Source organism: Epinephelus moara, chromosome 22, assembly GCF_006386435.1.
Source record: "Epinephelus moara isolate mb chromosome 22, YSFRI_EMoa_1.0, whole genome shotgun sequence".
In the NCBI taxonomy this organism is placed as follows: domain Eukaryota; kingdom Metazoa; phylum Chordata; class Actinopteri; order Perciformes; family Serranidae; genus Epinephelus; species Epinephelus moara.
Window position 1 is genome coordinate 29,077,730 of NC_065527.1, and position 16,333 is coordinate 29,094,062.

At 41.8% G+C, this 16,333-nt stretch overlaps 1 protein-coding gene across 2 annotated transcripts in view; it reads right to left on the minus strand.

Annotated features, from left to right (window-relative positions):
• chd4a (chromodomain helicase DNA binding protein 4a) overlaps nucleotides 1-14,080 on the minus strand; it is a 37,019-nt gene extending 22,939 nt beyond the window's left edge. For both annotated transcript variants that reach the window (XM_050033939.1, XM_050033938.1), the window contains exons 1-8: nucleotides 13,853-14,080; nucleotides 13,204-13,360; nucleotides 7,862-7,971; nucleotides 7,135-7,377; nucleotides 2,247-2,365; nucleotides 1,699-1,964; nucleotides 1,371-1,501; nucleotides 1,121-1,259 (exon numbers count right to left, since the gene is read on the minus strand). In XM_050033939.1, the coding sequence (XP_049889896.1) occupies nucleotides 1,121-1,259; nucleotides 1,371-1,501; nucleotides 1,699-1,964; nucleotides 2,247-2,365; nucleotides 7,135-7,377; nucleotides 7,862-7,971; nucleotides 13,204-13,264 (1,069 nt within the window). In that variant the 5' untranslated portion in view covers nucleotides 13,265-13,360; nucleotides 13,853-14,080. The remainder of the gene's footprint in view (nucleotides 1-1,120; nucleotides 1,260-1,370; nucleotides 1,502-1,698; nucleotides 1,965-2,246; nucleotides 2,366-7,134; nucleotides 7,378-7,861; nucleotides 7,972-13,203; nucleotides 13,361-13,852) is intronic.
• Nucleotides 14,081-16,333: the final 2,253 nt, after the last annotated feature.

Here is a 16,333-nt window from a genome sequence, read left to right on the forward strand (position 1 = left end):
ACTGTCCCTGATGGAAAGATGAGAAACGAAAGAGGATGATGATGACGGACAAAGAAAACGACTGAATTTTAAGTCCCCATGAAATGCTAAATGCATTTTCCCAGTTAAATCCTGAGTCCCTGGGTTAACTGCTCATTTATCTCGTTATATGCCAAATATATGTCCAAAAAAAAAAATCAGTATCAGAGTATTTTTACATCAAAATTCCTGTCTTTTCTCTTTCTGTAAAACCAGGCAAATGGTTTAAAATGTTTGATGACTCATCCTGCACTCAGGGGAGTTTACAGAAGGTCATCCAATCAAATGAGACTTTGACTAGCTAGCCACAACAGTCACATAATGCTTCACCGTTTGTGTGTTGTAGTAGCTAACAGAGCAACATTGCAAGAATAGGAAAAGATGTGCATATGGAAATCCATGGGCAAAACCTTTCTTTTCATTTCCAAAACAATGTGGCGGAGGTCTAATTCATTCATCTCTCCCTTATCCTCCCGATCTAACAGGTGGGAGGGAGGTGTGGTGCAAGTGGAGCTAACAGTCCGCTGTAGCTCCATATCATGCTAAACTTTAAGCCTTCACACTTTTTAGCAGTCCAATCAATAGCAAAGGAGTTGGTTTAAATTCCTCTTGCAACTGTATACCACTCAAATATTCAGTTTCACTGGGAAATATGTCACAGTACAAAAGCTGAAGACGCTCCATATTAAGTTTCACAAGGATTTTGAAGGGGAACGACAACCTGGACCCAATTTTCCCATTTTTTTGTGTCTGAGTGACTCGTGGAAACAACAGTTTTTGACAATGTGAAAAAGTAACATTTCATTTCTCGATGGGGTCCTGTTCATAAAGTTGAAAACAAAACCCCACTGATAATAACAATCTGATCCTGTCAATGGCAAAGACAAGCACTTTTAGTGTACATAAACAGACATAGTGCACCTGCCCCGAGTGGTTACACTGCGGCCTGTTTCATCGCTGCCAGCCGCAGCGCTCTCTCTCAATACTGGACAAATTTTAAAAAATTGTTGCTCCCACAGGTCACGTAGAGACAAAAACATAGGAAAATAGATGGAAAAACACCTGACTGACTGTCTCATTCACCCAGAGCTTGCAGACGTACCTCTCTTCTTCTTGGGTTTGCTCTTGGACGGCTTCTTTTTGCTGCGGCTGCTGCGGCTGTTGGATCCCTCTGAGACGGAGACACTGTTCAAGCTGCCGTCCTCGAAGTCACTGTCCACATCGGGCTCATCCTCCTCGCTCTGTACAAGGTGAGAGACATATTTCTTGTATCAGAACAGTTTGCTTTATGCATCTCAACTGTATGTATGTATGTAGGTGCATAAGTGTTTGTAGAGAGGGAGGAATCGTACTGATGAGCGTTTCCGCTTGCTGTTGAAGCCTCCCAGTTTGATTTTAAGAGGAGCCACTTTCTTGGTCTTGGCATTATTCTTCTTCTCTTGTGGTTTAGGTGTAGGTTTTGACTTCTTGCGGGCGTTGGGACCTGCCAGAACACAACAGAAAGACAAAGGTAAGTCACTCAGAGAACCACAAACTGTCTGAACTGCAACTTCCCCTGATAGAAATTTGTACCAATTGCTCCTCTAGCTGAAAAATAAGTGATGTTTTGGTTGTGGTATCCAACTTAGCTCTGATATTTCAGATCTTGTTCTTTAATTTGGTCCCTCCTCCCCACTGTACCTTTGCCTTCCTTTGTCTTGGCCTTGCGTAGCGGCACTGCAGGTGGCTGCTGAGTCTCTGCTGGGGCTGGCGGTGCTGCAGCAGCCGGGGCAACCTCCGCCACCATGGTGTCGACCGCAGCCGGAACGTTGGCAGTTGCCAGCGCTGCGTTGGCAGCAGCAGCGCCTCTAAGGGGGTTGTTGGTGCTGAACTCGCGCCACTTGGCGCCCAGAACCATCATCATCTTGGACACGGCGATCTTGGGGTTCTTGGCTGCAATGAGGGGCCTTCGAGAGAAATACAAATTCAATATGTGGTCTGATTCATCTTCAAACATGATGACTGTGAATATTTGACACATTCGGCAGATGCAAGTGTAATTATAGCTCAATTTTTCAACCACAACTTGTCATAGGAGTATGAAATATAAAGATAACCAGTGCAACATGCAAAACCCCTCTCCTGGAAAAACAATATTCAAGAGCATCACACAAATAAGTCATATTTCTTATGATATGTGAACAGTTGTCTGGTACTCAGTCAGCTAGTGATTTTGTGTAAGTATCTACCTGACGTATTGGCTAAAGGCCTTGTAATTGGTCAGAGAGCGGTAGTCTTCCTCTGTGAAAACGTGGTCGATGTCCTCCATTCCCCAGTCATCGAGCAGCTGGGACGACGACTTCGGCTCCTACAGGTAACAACCAACCAGAAGAAGCTTCATTAATATCAGAGGGATAAGAGAAAATGAATATTAAAAGCTATAAAAACATTACTAAACTGCAGGACACAGGTTTAAAAAAGACTGAAGGATAGAACATGTAAGACTTTTCAAGACTTTTTAAATGTCACTAGGCATAACATTTAAGAACAATGTTACGGTAACCAGAAAAAACAAAAAACATTGATCAGCATCAGTTATTTAGGGCTGAGGACAATTTTGCCCAAATATTTATTATGACACAAAACATGCCTTTTTGGGTGCAGTTCGAGAGGCATTTGATAAATTAAATACACAAAAAGTAGATATTACCAATTATTTTGAGATTTTACAATCCAGCGTCAGATAAAATCATTTTATAAAATCCATCTTCCAATGGCTTTACATTTTTTAAACATTTATGTCAAAGAATGAGTTCAGACATTTCAATACCTTTTAAAGGCCTTGTTAAGGATCTGTGGGAACCTTATTCTCACTGGAACAGGTTGCCTTTGACTTTAAGTACACAAAAATAAACTGAAATAAATACATTTACTTGGTTCTGTAATTTCATTCCAAAACAACAACCGTCTAAAAACATTGGAAAATGAAAGAGGTCATTAAAAGAGGGACTGCATAATTGTGACATGATGCAGACCTAAAATAAAAAGAAACCCGAGGGTAAACAACCAAGGAAATTAGACCCTGGGTCAACGGCTATCTGTCCCATATATCTGAAGCTTATTGAAATGCATGGCTACCGAAGAGTCACGTAAAACTTTTACATAACATTACAGAGAGCACAACAGTCTACAGTAAATTAAGACAGCAAAAGTACATACATACACTGTATAGCCTGTTTTCTCACAACCACTTTTACCGAGTTAGTGAGGAATTATCAATACTAATCTGATCAATTGATTAGATGATCAGAGCGTGGAGAACCTGGTTTAGCAGACCTTACAATGTGCAAAGCTGTTTTGCCCATAATTCAATATGTTTAGGACACAACATGACTGGGGCCGAGTGCATCTCTGAACATTTTGTTTTATCACAATGAACAAACTTTACGTGAGAAGCTCCTGTTGAGGACGATTACAGCATTGACAGATCACGCACCGAATGGCTGACTCACACGTGGGACCAGCTGTGGCTTTTCAGTGCAGATCTGGGGCACACAAACTGAACTGCACCATTTCCATGTAAAGCTTTTAAAAAGCGCTGCTGTGTCCTTGTGCATGACAAAAGCCGAACCTTCTGCCTCGTACAAAAACACCTTTGTTCTCCCCCCGTGTCAGCAACAGCCATTATTTTGCTTCACATCATACAAAATTATTAAGACACAGATGTTGACATCGTCGCTGGTGTAATAGTTTTTTCCACAGCAAGTGAATTTCTGTTGAAAATAATGGTGATTTTTTTCTTTTGTTCATTTTATTGTAATTCATATTAATTACTGGAGCACATTTGCATGGTTGTGAGGTTTGAGGTCAGAAATGAACAACTAGCATGCAAACAAATGTCTCAAAAATTTGTATGAATCCATAAGGATTCCTGAAACCCTGAAGATGTACTATGATTTACTCACTACAATTTTCCTTAAAACAATGTACTGACTGATACAAAAGTAGTCCCTCTCTATCATCACTGATGACCCACTAGAAGTGTGAGCCTGGATTTTCTTATTTTCCTCTTATTTTTCTGTTTTCAGGACGTTCCCCGGGCACAGCGCACTGGTAAGATCAGAACTTAATTAAAGGTAGTGAAGTAGGGGCGTCGGTGGCTTAGTGGTAGAGCAGGCACCCCATGTACAAGGCTGTTGCCGCAGCGGCCCGAGTTCGAATCCAGCCTGTGGCCCTTTGCTGCATGTCACCCCCCCCCCTTTAACAATTGGTGTTTCAAGCTTTTCAAGTTTGATGATTTGCAGATTTTTACTGTTTCATGTCAACAGTTCTGCCAAATTTCAAACAAATTTTCAGAAAATCGGAAAAAAAACGCAAATTTCTGTACATTTCCACTACTGTTATGTGAATATAGGGAGTTGGCATAGGTGGCATTAATTATCCAGTCGTTATACCACTGCAAAAGAAGAAGGTGTAACGAGATGGTTTAATCAAAAGGGCGCAATTCAAACCTCAAACAAAAAAAATAAAACAACGAATAGTAGCAGCGAGCAGAAATGACGAGAGACGACGAAGAAAGCTTCATTGGCCGATGCAATGACAGAACGTAATTTATCTGCAGTGTTTTTTGCTGCAGTTAGTCACATTTACCCTTTATCGATACACCAACACTAAAAGCATTTTGGCTATATTATAAGACTTTTTCAAATTTGTGGCGTTTCCACTTCAATGCGTGAACTGAAAACAGGTGGATAGAAACGCACCTACTGCCACCTGAACGCTCTAATCTCACTTTTGCTCAATCAAAACATGTAAACGTTACTTGAGACTGAGAAATTTGAAGGAAATTATTTGTTACTTTTGACATTGTTTGGTCTGTGAAGTGTCAGATCATGGAGGAAAAAGCTGAAGTTGACATCTTCAAATTGTTTCCTTTGTTTAACTTACAGTCCAAAAGCACAAACATGTTCAGTTTATTGTTACAAAGAACTAAAAGAAGAAGCAAATCAAACACAATCTGGTAACTGGAGCCACAAAATGTTTTGATACATCACTCTGTATTGTCTAAACTGCTGTTTTTCTCTCTAAATTTTATTCAACCTGTAAATATTGTTGGCCAATAAAACCACTTTTTAACATAGCGGAGCTTTATTTGTACAGTTTAGAGGCCCGGAGCAGGTAAGCAGTAATTTCATCAACTACCAGCCTGATGTCAACTGCACCACCTTCCACCTTCCTCCTCGTCCTCCTCCACCACCACCACCAGCCTTTCACCAAAACCATCTTCCCATTCTTTAGTTTTTACAGAACCAGCAGGAGCACGGATCGAGGGTGGCTCTGACAATGAATCAAAATGTGTTTATCTAACCAAAACAGAAAAAGGGTCAAGAGCGCAGTGCAGTCGGCGCTAGGTGGGGTTGCCATGGTAACAGCATATATGCCTTACAACACCCGCCCCAGACACACACACACACACACACTTCACACACCCCACGCCACCCCTTGCATAAGTGTCATTAACTACAAGGCCCCCTATTGGCCGCCGGGCTTTGAGTCGACCAGACGCAGCTCTTTGTTAAAGCGTCTCTTATATCATGCCTCTGTTTGTCAAAGCAGGACTCCATTACAGGTGCACAGTCAATAGGTGCTCATCATGGGGCAAAGATGGGGCTGAGACAAAAGTTATAATGCAAAAAAAGAAAGAAATCTGGTTGGTAGAAATTTTGAGTAAGCCATAGATTTTAACAATTTAACCCCAAAAAGGTGAACAAAGCGATTTCACGTTTTTTCTGTAAGTGCAGCGTTTGGTTTGGCTGTCACACATCACACTATAGAAAAGGACCATACCTGCGGTTTGGAATGTTTTGGCCCATTTACTACAACTCGCATACTTTACAGACAGTTGGTACTGTTCACATTTTAACTGATACCAGTACCTGGAATTCAGCACCCAATGGTACCTTTTTTCAGTTTATCACTCTCTCTGCAATAACAAAAATGTAATTTTAGCTTTAAAAATTCTTAGTCCAAACTTCGCAATTTCAACATCGATATTTATTTGTTTGTATTTATTTAGTTAATTATTTAGATATATTTTGTGTTTGACCTGGTGTGTTCCCAGGTTAGACATGTTGCCCTGTACAGCTCTGCATCATAAATATTGTCTGTGTCAAATTTGAAAAGTTTATCTACACTTGACACTGCTTTCTGCTCACCATGGCCCAGCATCACTGTGACTAGAATAAGCTGCAGCTGTACAGAGGTCTTGTGCCCTCCCTATCTTTACTCTTTAACTTACTCTCTAACGCAGACATGCTCCCAGTATTCGGTTACTCAAATTTGGCATTATTGTTTTCACGTGAATTGGTACTCTGTAGTTCCCACGAGGGATGCACGATGTGGGATTTCTTTGCCGATATCCGATATGCCGATACATAACAACTTATTCGGCCAATAAACGATACTGATATATCCTTTTTGCCCCACCTAATTTTAGTGATCATCAAGTCTCTTCTGTTGCGGAGTCAACCTTGTATTATACACGCATACTCTCACTGTTTTTAACAAGTCCAAGAAAAATATAGGTACATTGTTCCTGTAGATTACAAAAATCTATCGCATTCCGGTCATGTGGTGTTTTTTGCTCGTTCTTGGGCTGTTGCACAAACTACAGATTGTACTCCATCATTTTTGTACAGTGGTAGTCAACATGGATGCAAAGAGTATAGTATGTTCAACTGTAATACGAGACTGTATGTTACCAGTCAGCCAGAATATTGTTATCGGACGGGCAACTCACGTTACGTCACCCACCAGCGGGAGCATTTATTGGTCTCGTGCAGAGCAGTGCATTCTGGTAGTTGTAGGTTTTCTACCTCTTGAGCAAACGCAAATGCCACAGCCCTTTTCTGTGTTTCCTCCCGTCATATAGCACCAATTTATAACGTATATGCGTCTTTGTACTGCATAGACATTGTAGCTTTATGAAAAGACCATCTTTACAGTAGTGAAATAAAGATAAATTCTTCCTATCTTAATTCTTGTGTAAGAATTAAGCCATCATCAGAGCAGATGAAGAGCAACTTCACCACAACACATTGCTTTTACCCCTCAAACACCCTGCCTGGTTTTCCTCACCGAGCTGTCGTCGTCATCATCGTCCTCATCCTCCTCAGGCTCCGGCTCTTTCTTCTTGGAGCTGCTCCTCTCTGCGCCGGTACTGCTCCTCTTCTTTTCTTTGCCGCTGCTGGCTCTCTTCTTCTTTTTGCGTCCTGGAGTGTAGTCACTGCCCTCACTGTCAGAGCGCTGGGCAGGGCCGCCATCTTCACCCTCGTCCACCCCGCCCACGTCCATGGGCTCCGGGGAGCTCATGGGAAGCTCCTGGGACACGGATGGCAAAGACAGAACTTATCAAGCTGAGACATTCATGTTCAAGAATGATCAGATAAAGGGAAATAGATCTCTTGCTGAAATTTGACAAAATTTTCTAATAAGACTATAAAATACTGCAAGATAAAATGTATTTCATAAGGGAAAGATGAAATATGATTCAGTGTCATCCATTGAATTCTACCAAATGAGGACAGGAACAAAGTCTTGAGCATATTACGCTCCCAACTACTTCAAGCATATTTGACTTTGTTGGCTGTTTTGCCTACATGAGAAGATTATCTAAGTCTGCGGGCAGTTATGCTTTCATTGTGTGTGAAGCTTAAGTAACAGTGTCCGGGTTTTAGTTTCTATTGAACACATCATCTGGGACATGTGATTAAAAAGTTGTCACATTTTTTCTTTTATGCTGTAGCTACAGTAAGAGACCACACAAACAAACAAACAAACAAACAAACATAATCTGCATCCTTACCTCTCGGCGCGACCTCCTCTTGCTGCCCTTGCTCTCTTTGCTCTTCTTAGCCTTCTTCTTCTTCTTCACCTTCGGAGTCTCGTTCTCTGAGATCTCCTCTTCCTCATCGTCTGCAGAATCAGGCCAGCAGAGACATTTCATGGTTAAAGACAAAGATAAGAGCAGCCGTGTGCGTCGGTGTTTATGGGCCGCATGATAACGTTACTTAACAGAGACGTGTGAGGGTAGCATGTGTATCAGCAGACACTTGCATATCCTGCCGTAAACAAAAGACAAGCTGGTAAACTTTGGCTGGATCAGTTTGTTTACTGGCAGGTTAACAACTTCCTGTCATCGAGCAGCTTCTCTCATGTGTGCTTGTATTTTGATTTTTTTTTTAGTCTGCAGTATTGTTTCTGTTGTGGCTGAATGAGGAGGTGAAATATTGATTAAGGTTACTTATGCTGCGTTCACATGGAGTCAGGCCGATGGCAGACAGACAACGCCTTATGGACTTCACAGGGAAAAAACAGTTTGACGGAATGGCAGGACGGTAAAACAAAACATGCATGACAATATGTTGTAATGGTGACAATGTATTGTTTACAAAGAATGGAATGAAATGTAATATATAAAATTAGCCCATTGAGTGTCTATTATTTTATGTAATTATTCTAGTAATGCCCAGTGACCGTACAGTGTAAACATAAAGCGGAGTGATGATGTGCTAAGGAGAGAATAAAGTCATGCTTTGTCACGCCATGTGTGCAGTATTTGGAAGTTCTCTGCGGTTTGTCATGGTAAGCCGATCCGGTCCAGTGTACATGTTAGTGAATGTGGGTATCACACTGGCTGGCTCATAGCTGCCGCTTTGCACTGCGCTCCTACCACTACTATCCGGACGGCATCGTCGCCAAGTGCAGCACTCACCCTCCAGCTCGCCCCTGGTTAACACTGTTAGCTCTGTCAGCACTGTTGCCGTTGTTTAGCGCTGTTTATAGAGTTAGCACTGTTTGCTGCTAGTTGCCAGCTCAGCCACCTCCATGTTGAGAATTGTATGCAGACAACTCATGCTCTGAATTTGCTTAGAGCCCCTATAATTAAACACCGGCAGCATCAGCTCTCTGTATTGGCCTATACTCAGAGCCCAGGTACTGTATCAGGAGCATAGCAAGTCAGATCAGTGCATTCCTACTCAGGACAGCACAATTTCTCTTTTGCTGTGAACAACTAACTTACTCTTTGCTTTTCAACTCAAGCCAGGGAACAAAGTCTTGACTTGAGCAGGATAATTTAGCCCTCTCTCCACCCCTGCCAGGCTGCAAGCACATTCACTTGGTGTCAAATGACATTTAAGTGGTCCATGATTAGATGGCTAGAATAAAAACGAACAGGCACCCCGAGAACCATGACTAGTAGAGACTAGGATAGCGGTTTGGGTTACTACCCCATTTTACAACTTAGCCTCGGGGGGAGGGGGTGATTCAAATCAGTTTTGCTCTAGTGGTTAAACTTGTAATTTACAACTGATTAGTCATTATAATTACCACACCCTCCTGCAGGCCTTATGACAGAGAGGATCCCAGTCCACTGTTTGGCACTGCCTCAGTGGCTCCAGAGTGAAGTGGTGTGGCACTCAGAGCCTATTAATGTAATTGACTATGGTAAAAAGTAAATGGCAAGAAGCCATTAAGATGCACCTGGTGAGGAAGAAGCATTAATGTGATGAGCTTTTTAGGTCATATAAAGGAGACCAAGCTGTGTGTGTGTGTATGCGTGTGTGTGCATAACTGGAAATTCAGGTGGGGAAAATAATAATATTTGATCACTCACTGTGATCTACATAATATTCTGAGAATAGTGTTTTGTTTAAAAACTGGGGCCCCATTTTCTAAAAGCATCTAAAATTATCTGAGTCCATCTGAGACTTGGACTCGAGGCAGTCATAAACATTGAGATTTCGCAACTCTATTTCACTTTGACCAGGTAGAATCTTAGAACGACAACAAAAACGGGCATCAGAAAGGCCTTTATTCTAAGCTGCATGAAAAGCACTGTTGACAAAGCTATGAAAGGAAAATGCTGCATTAATGTGTAAATGTAATGGTAAGCACAGACACCTGAAAGACTTACAACTGATTTGCAATTTGCTCATAAAAGCTTGTGCTGAAACAATTAAATCGACGAAGCTGTTATTCCAATCAACAGAAGATTATTAGTAACTATTTTTGCAAGCCGTTTTTTGTGCACTGACATTTATCATTTCTGGTTCCAGCTTCTCTAAAGTGAAGTTTTGCCACTTTTCTCTGCTTTACATCATTGTAAAATATCCCAGCATTTGCAGTCAGGGCCCCAAGGCTCTGGAACTGTCTGCCCGGGGGAATCAGGTTGGTCGGTTCAGTTATCTCTTTGAAGTCCCTTCTTAAAACATACTTTTTATCAAAGAGCCTTTCCTAATTGTACTTGAGTTCTAATTTCATTTTAACTGTCTTCTATTAACTTAGTTTTATACACCAAATTGGTATGTCTTTATCTGTTTTTCTTTTAAAAACTAGATTTAATGACTTGTATGATTTATCTTGCTGCCTTGTGAGGCACTTTGTGACACTGTTTTTGAAAAAAAAAAAAATTTGTTATGATTGTTCTATATTTAGCTTTACGTGTTGCTGGCTGCACAAAACAAACATCAGATTATATGAACCTGGACTCTGGGAAACTGTGGACATTTTTTTGTGAAAATGTATGGACTAAATGTTTAATCAATGATGAAAGTTTGTTGCAGCTCCAATTGTGACTTGAACTTGCATTTACTCAAGCACAACAATTAAGTACAATTTTGAGGTACTTCTACTTTACTTGAGTATTTCCATTTTATGCAGCTTTATACTTCTACTCCTCGACATCTCAAGTGGGAAATATTGTACATTTTACTACATTTCTTTGACAGCTTTAGTTACTATAAAGATCTAGATGATTAAAACGACATATAATAAGCCAATGCATTCTGATGCATCATTACAGATTAAACTACCCAGCAGTGTACTAAGTAATTAAAATCAACTTCACATTTTCCAGCTGCAACATTGAAGCGATGAACACATTAATGCAACAATAATATTAATAATCCAAAAATATATTTGGATTTGCGGCCAACAGCATAATAAATACTTTAAATTTTGGTACTTTTAAGTATGTTTCTATGCTAATACATGTGTCCTCTACAGTGGTTTATTGTAACATAATAAAAGTACTTTGTTTCAAGTATGTTTTGGGAGTATCTTTACTTGAGTTTGTATATTTCTGCCAACTTTCACATATACTCCACAACATTCTTTAAATAAATGTATACTTTACTCCTATACATTTCCCCTAAACATCTTTGTCACTTCCTACAAAACAAGGAAGGAAGGGAGGATGGGAAGGAATAAGAGGGAAGGAAAAATTGGATGTTGATCTTAAATCCTTCAAATTATGAAAAAAATTCCATATGTAATGCACGGCCCATTTTTTAAGGTGGTGTACTGGTTACATAGAAATAAACTATGTAATTCTCAAAATTCTGACCGCTTGCTTTATCATCAGTAGCCTTTACTTTTGCTTTAACTTTCAATACTTAAGTACATTTAATATCCTAAAATTACTTTAATTCCTAGGTAAAGGTGGTATCAGACACTAACAGACTTTTACTCTAGTAATATTCTAATAGACAGAGGTAGATGAAGTATCTGAAAGCTGCACTTAAGTAAAAGTACAATTATCTTACCAGGAAATAACTTTGGTGGAAGTTAAAGTCACCTATCACTATATTACTTGAGCAAAAGTCTTAAAGTATCTTCACTGGACTTGAGTATCACAAGAAATCTATGATATCAAATATATTTAAGTATTGAAAGTAAAATACAAGTAGGGCTGTTGATGAAAAAGCAAGTGCTCTGAATTTTGAGAATTACATAGTTTATTTCTTTTTAAAACCACCTTTAAAATGGAGTGTACATTACCATGGAAGAAAAACAAGGTCTTTTGCACAACTTACAGGATTTAAGAATAAAATCCAGTTTTTCCTTCCCTACCATTGCTTCATTTTCCCATCCATCCTTTCTTCTCTATATTGCAATAACTAAGATGCTCCTGGGAAATGTATTGGAGTATAAGTTAACGCTGACAGAATATAACAACTCAAGTAAAGTACAGATGCTCCCAAAAACACCTGAGTACTGTAACAAAGTATTATCACTTTGGTGCCTTACACCACTGCTAAGAGGTGACTTCAACTTCTACCAAAGTCATTTTCTGCAAAGATATCTGTACTTCTACTCAAGTGTGGCTTTAAGGTAGCTCATCCAACCCTGGGCCTTAATAAAGCAACACCTTGAATGCAGCACTTTGACTTGTAACTGTGGTAGTTAGACTCAGGTTTAATATCTGAATACTTCTCCCAGCACTGATGTATTTCCAGTTGCAGTGTCTGATATGAGATGACACAGAACAAGCATGGTCGAGCAACAATTAATGTGCCTGTTCTGAGGAACAATCAGAACAATCACGTGCATTAGGATCCGAAAATGTAACCCGATTTGCACATCTTTTGTTAGGGGTGTGTTCCTGTTTGCACCATATTTTGTTTATGCAGCATCACTGGACGGATTGATAAAAGTTGGGGCTATTTGATGAATGAAATGCGGGTTGTTTAGTCGTTTTTAGCACTTGAAGCTAACTTGCAGGACTTCTTGTTCTCAATGGTTCCGCCGTGTACAAAGCGCGTGCTCGTCGATATTATACAAACTGTAAACAGTGTGATCTTCGACCTGACCAGTCCATATAAATAGCGGATGTTTGAGAACATACAACGGTTAAGACATGTTTTAGATGTGGTTGGATAATATTGTATTATTTGTACTTTTTCCTCACACTCAAACCGAAGGCGCCGGCCATGAGGAGGGGAGCGCTTCAGAACGTCATCCGCCAGCTTCCAAGCTAACTGGCTGCCTCCATCTTGTCATCGACACGTAAATAATACCGGTAGCAGGCTAACGTTAGGCCCCGGGAACATGCCGGTGAGTCGGCGTGACTTCACGACAATGCAGCTATCAGCCACATCGCCCCTGGCTGTGGTTTGGGTAAAAGCGTGATTTTTAAATAAGGGTTTTTTAAACAGCAGCGACGCCGCTAAGAAAGAAATGCGAGTTTGCTAGTTTTGCCGCGAACATTAGCTACCCGGTAGTTAGCAGCTTTGACTAGCGAGCGCATTGCTAACGAAACATGATTGATACGAATGTCAAAAAACACACACATCTGCTCGTGATGCTAGCCTACAACCAGTGTGAACATTAGCAGTGTCGGCTAACAAATGAGCCTTGTCTTACCGTGCATTAACCGGTCCTCGGGGGCTCCATAATCATCTCTGTCATCCTCGCTTCCAGACATAGCGGACAACAGAAAACTTTCTATTTAGTTAGCTAACAGTTTAGCTAACTAAATAAAGTTATTTGTTTGTCGGATAATCCAGAGTTCTGACCCAGTCTTGAGTCCGTCCCAAGTCGTGGTGTGTTGGTTAGGTGCGGGCACCCGGCCAGGTTTCGACAAGGGAAATAAGAACAAAAAAAAAAGAAAACGGAAGTGAATATTTAGCAGCAAAGAGCATTCAAAACACAGCACCCGGTGAAAGCGACATAAACACTCACCGCATGGACTTCTCGGACAATAAATCTAACTTTATCTGGCTATCAAGTTGGACAGCTCACAAAGATTAGCAACCTCACTCACTCCATCTCTGCGTTCAGCTGACATGCCATCTTGCCACAATCGTTAGTTTCCGTGCCATTAGCATGCGTGCTAGCCGAGCTTGACCGGCGGCCAGCCTAAGATTTGAGACAAACTAAAAGAAACGAGCCGCTCTCACACTTTCATGCCTTATCTTAAAAGAACTGCCCGGCGTCTGAGGTTACCTCACCTCGACCATCTTAACCCTGACTCTTTTATACAAACAATAAAACCAAAAACTGGGATACTCACAACTTGATCACACTGCTTCCAAAAACAGTAACTCCGGGCTCACTTTGTCTATCAATCAATACTTGGAAGCTCTTTATGTTAAAGTAACGGTATACATATAATTTAAATATATTTCCGTGTTTTCTTTTTTTTTTGTAGGCAGTGTGTGCGCACGACGCCGTCTCCTCTTTCTCTGCCTCGCACACTACACACACCCCGCGCGCGCACACACACACACAAAGAGATCAGGGGGCAGGCATCCCATAATATCCCCCCCCTTCACACATACACACTCTTCACTCACCCCTCCCCCACTCTGCATAGTTACCTTGCAACGTACAGACCATAATAGTCAACTCACCCCCTCCCTCCTCTACAGTCTCTTCCCCATTCCTCCATGCACACCCCCCCCACACACCCTTAGCAACCGGGGTTGCCATGGAGACGCTCACCCCCCCTCCCACCCCCGTGCGGCATCCCATAATAGTAATGAGCGCAGTCACTGACATCCCTCAATAAGCATAACTCCAAAAAGAGAGAGATAGGAGAAAGGAGGCGAGAGAGAGAAAAAAAAGGAAAAGCCGTCACATGGCAACTGTGTGTGCCACATGACTGCTTAACTTGAGTGTGCATGTTTGCATGTATGCGCAGGCACTGTACTGTATATGAGCCCGGCTGCACAGGATGTAGATGCAAGGCAAAGGTTGGTGACCACCTCTGAAAGCACTTTAGGGTCACCAGAGGTGGGGTGACAACCGGTGACCCAGGTGCAACCCCCAACTTCATATGAGGCTTTATCAGCTTAAATATATGGATTCTTCATATACATGACTCACCATAAAGATCATCAGCGCATATGAGGGCCAACAAGCAAGGCTAGCTGGTACAAAAAAAAAAAGTCTTGCGAGCAGGTCAGTGTGAGGTTAAAAAGTCAGGTTCCATGCATGGCCCTCCAGGGAGGAGGTCACAAAGGTCAAACTGTAGTCAAAACCTTCAAGTGTGCTGCTTTAAGCCCCCCTCAAAACAAGAAACAGGGAGCCCAGAAGTACCAGAGCCAAGCCAACAGCTGAGTTAAGCTGTCTGCACACACACTCTCTCTCTCACACACACACACACACACACAGACAGGCTTGCTCCACAGGCTGCTTGGAAATGCATTGCAGTCAATGGTGGGAAAAACGTCTGGGTCCTAGACAGTTTTTTCCCACCATTAACTGTCTGCAGTACATTTAGACTGTGGAGCGAAAAGGCAGAACTGTTTGTGCTTAGTGTGGCAGAGAGGCTTCTGAATGACGTTTCACCACATGGGAAATCAACAGCGTGCATGTCAGCTAATGGGGAACTCGGTATTCGGGGCCTGCGAAGCATCAGAGTGAGTTATGCATTGTTATTGTAGCACTGCAGGACGAGTCTGTGCTGCTGATGCTGATCGAGTCACTCACAAGTGTGCAAAAAAGGGCCAAAATCAACAGCTGTTTCATGACCCAGAACACAGTATATAGCCAAAAGTATGTGGACATTAAGGGGAGCGTAATTGTACACACACAAGTAGGAGCAAGGCTTAAACAATAGTCAGGAGCAACACCTGCACAATAAAGGCCCTGACACACAAGGCCAACGGTCGGCCATTGGTCAGGCTGTCGGTGAGCAGTCATTGCCTCAGTCTTGGCGGTGTGTCCCGCATCATTGGGTCTAATCAACCATTGTCAGCTGCTCATTTTTAATGTCATTAACAGACGAGCTCTGCTGTCTACGACGCTGATTCAGTAGACAGCGGAGCCCGTCTGAGCAGCATTCCTGGGGGCCTGAACGTAACATGTTTGTTTTCGTCATGCCCTCTTGACTTTAGCTGTTTGTTTCCTTTCCCCACTTCCGTTTCTCTTCTCGTGCACTGAGCTGATCCACCAATCAGAGTGATTAAATTCACTGATGGGCTCCACTGTCCTGACCCGTGGAGTCCGTCTGTAAATGAAATCACCATCATGCGCCATTGACAGACAGGCTATACTGTCTATGGTGTTGATTCAGCATGTTGGATTGGCATCACAGACAGCGGAGCACGTTGGTAAATGAAATCACCATCATACGGAATGCACCGACAGGCTCCACCATCGATGACGCTGATTCAGCATATTGAATTGGCGTTGTCGACGGCCGAGACTGTCGGTGAATTAAATCACTCTGATTGGCGGTTCAGCCAGTGCTCAAGAAGAAAAACATAAGTGAGGAGAGTAAAACAAAAGGCTAAAGTCCAGAGAGTGTGAAATCAAAACAAATGTGATATATTCAGGTCCCCAGGAACGCCACTCAGCCTTGCTGCCAATTTTTTCCCAGTGGCCACTCATGGTTTCAGAACAAAAAAATCCCCTGTGGCCCAAAAACCTTTTTCCCCATAGACCACCATCATAAAAGACAAAAAGAGACATAAAACTGTTGACAGAAGCTCGTCATGTCTTTCAGTGTGAGGAGGGTGTCAGACTTTAACCATTAAAAGTCTTTTCA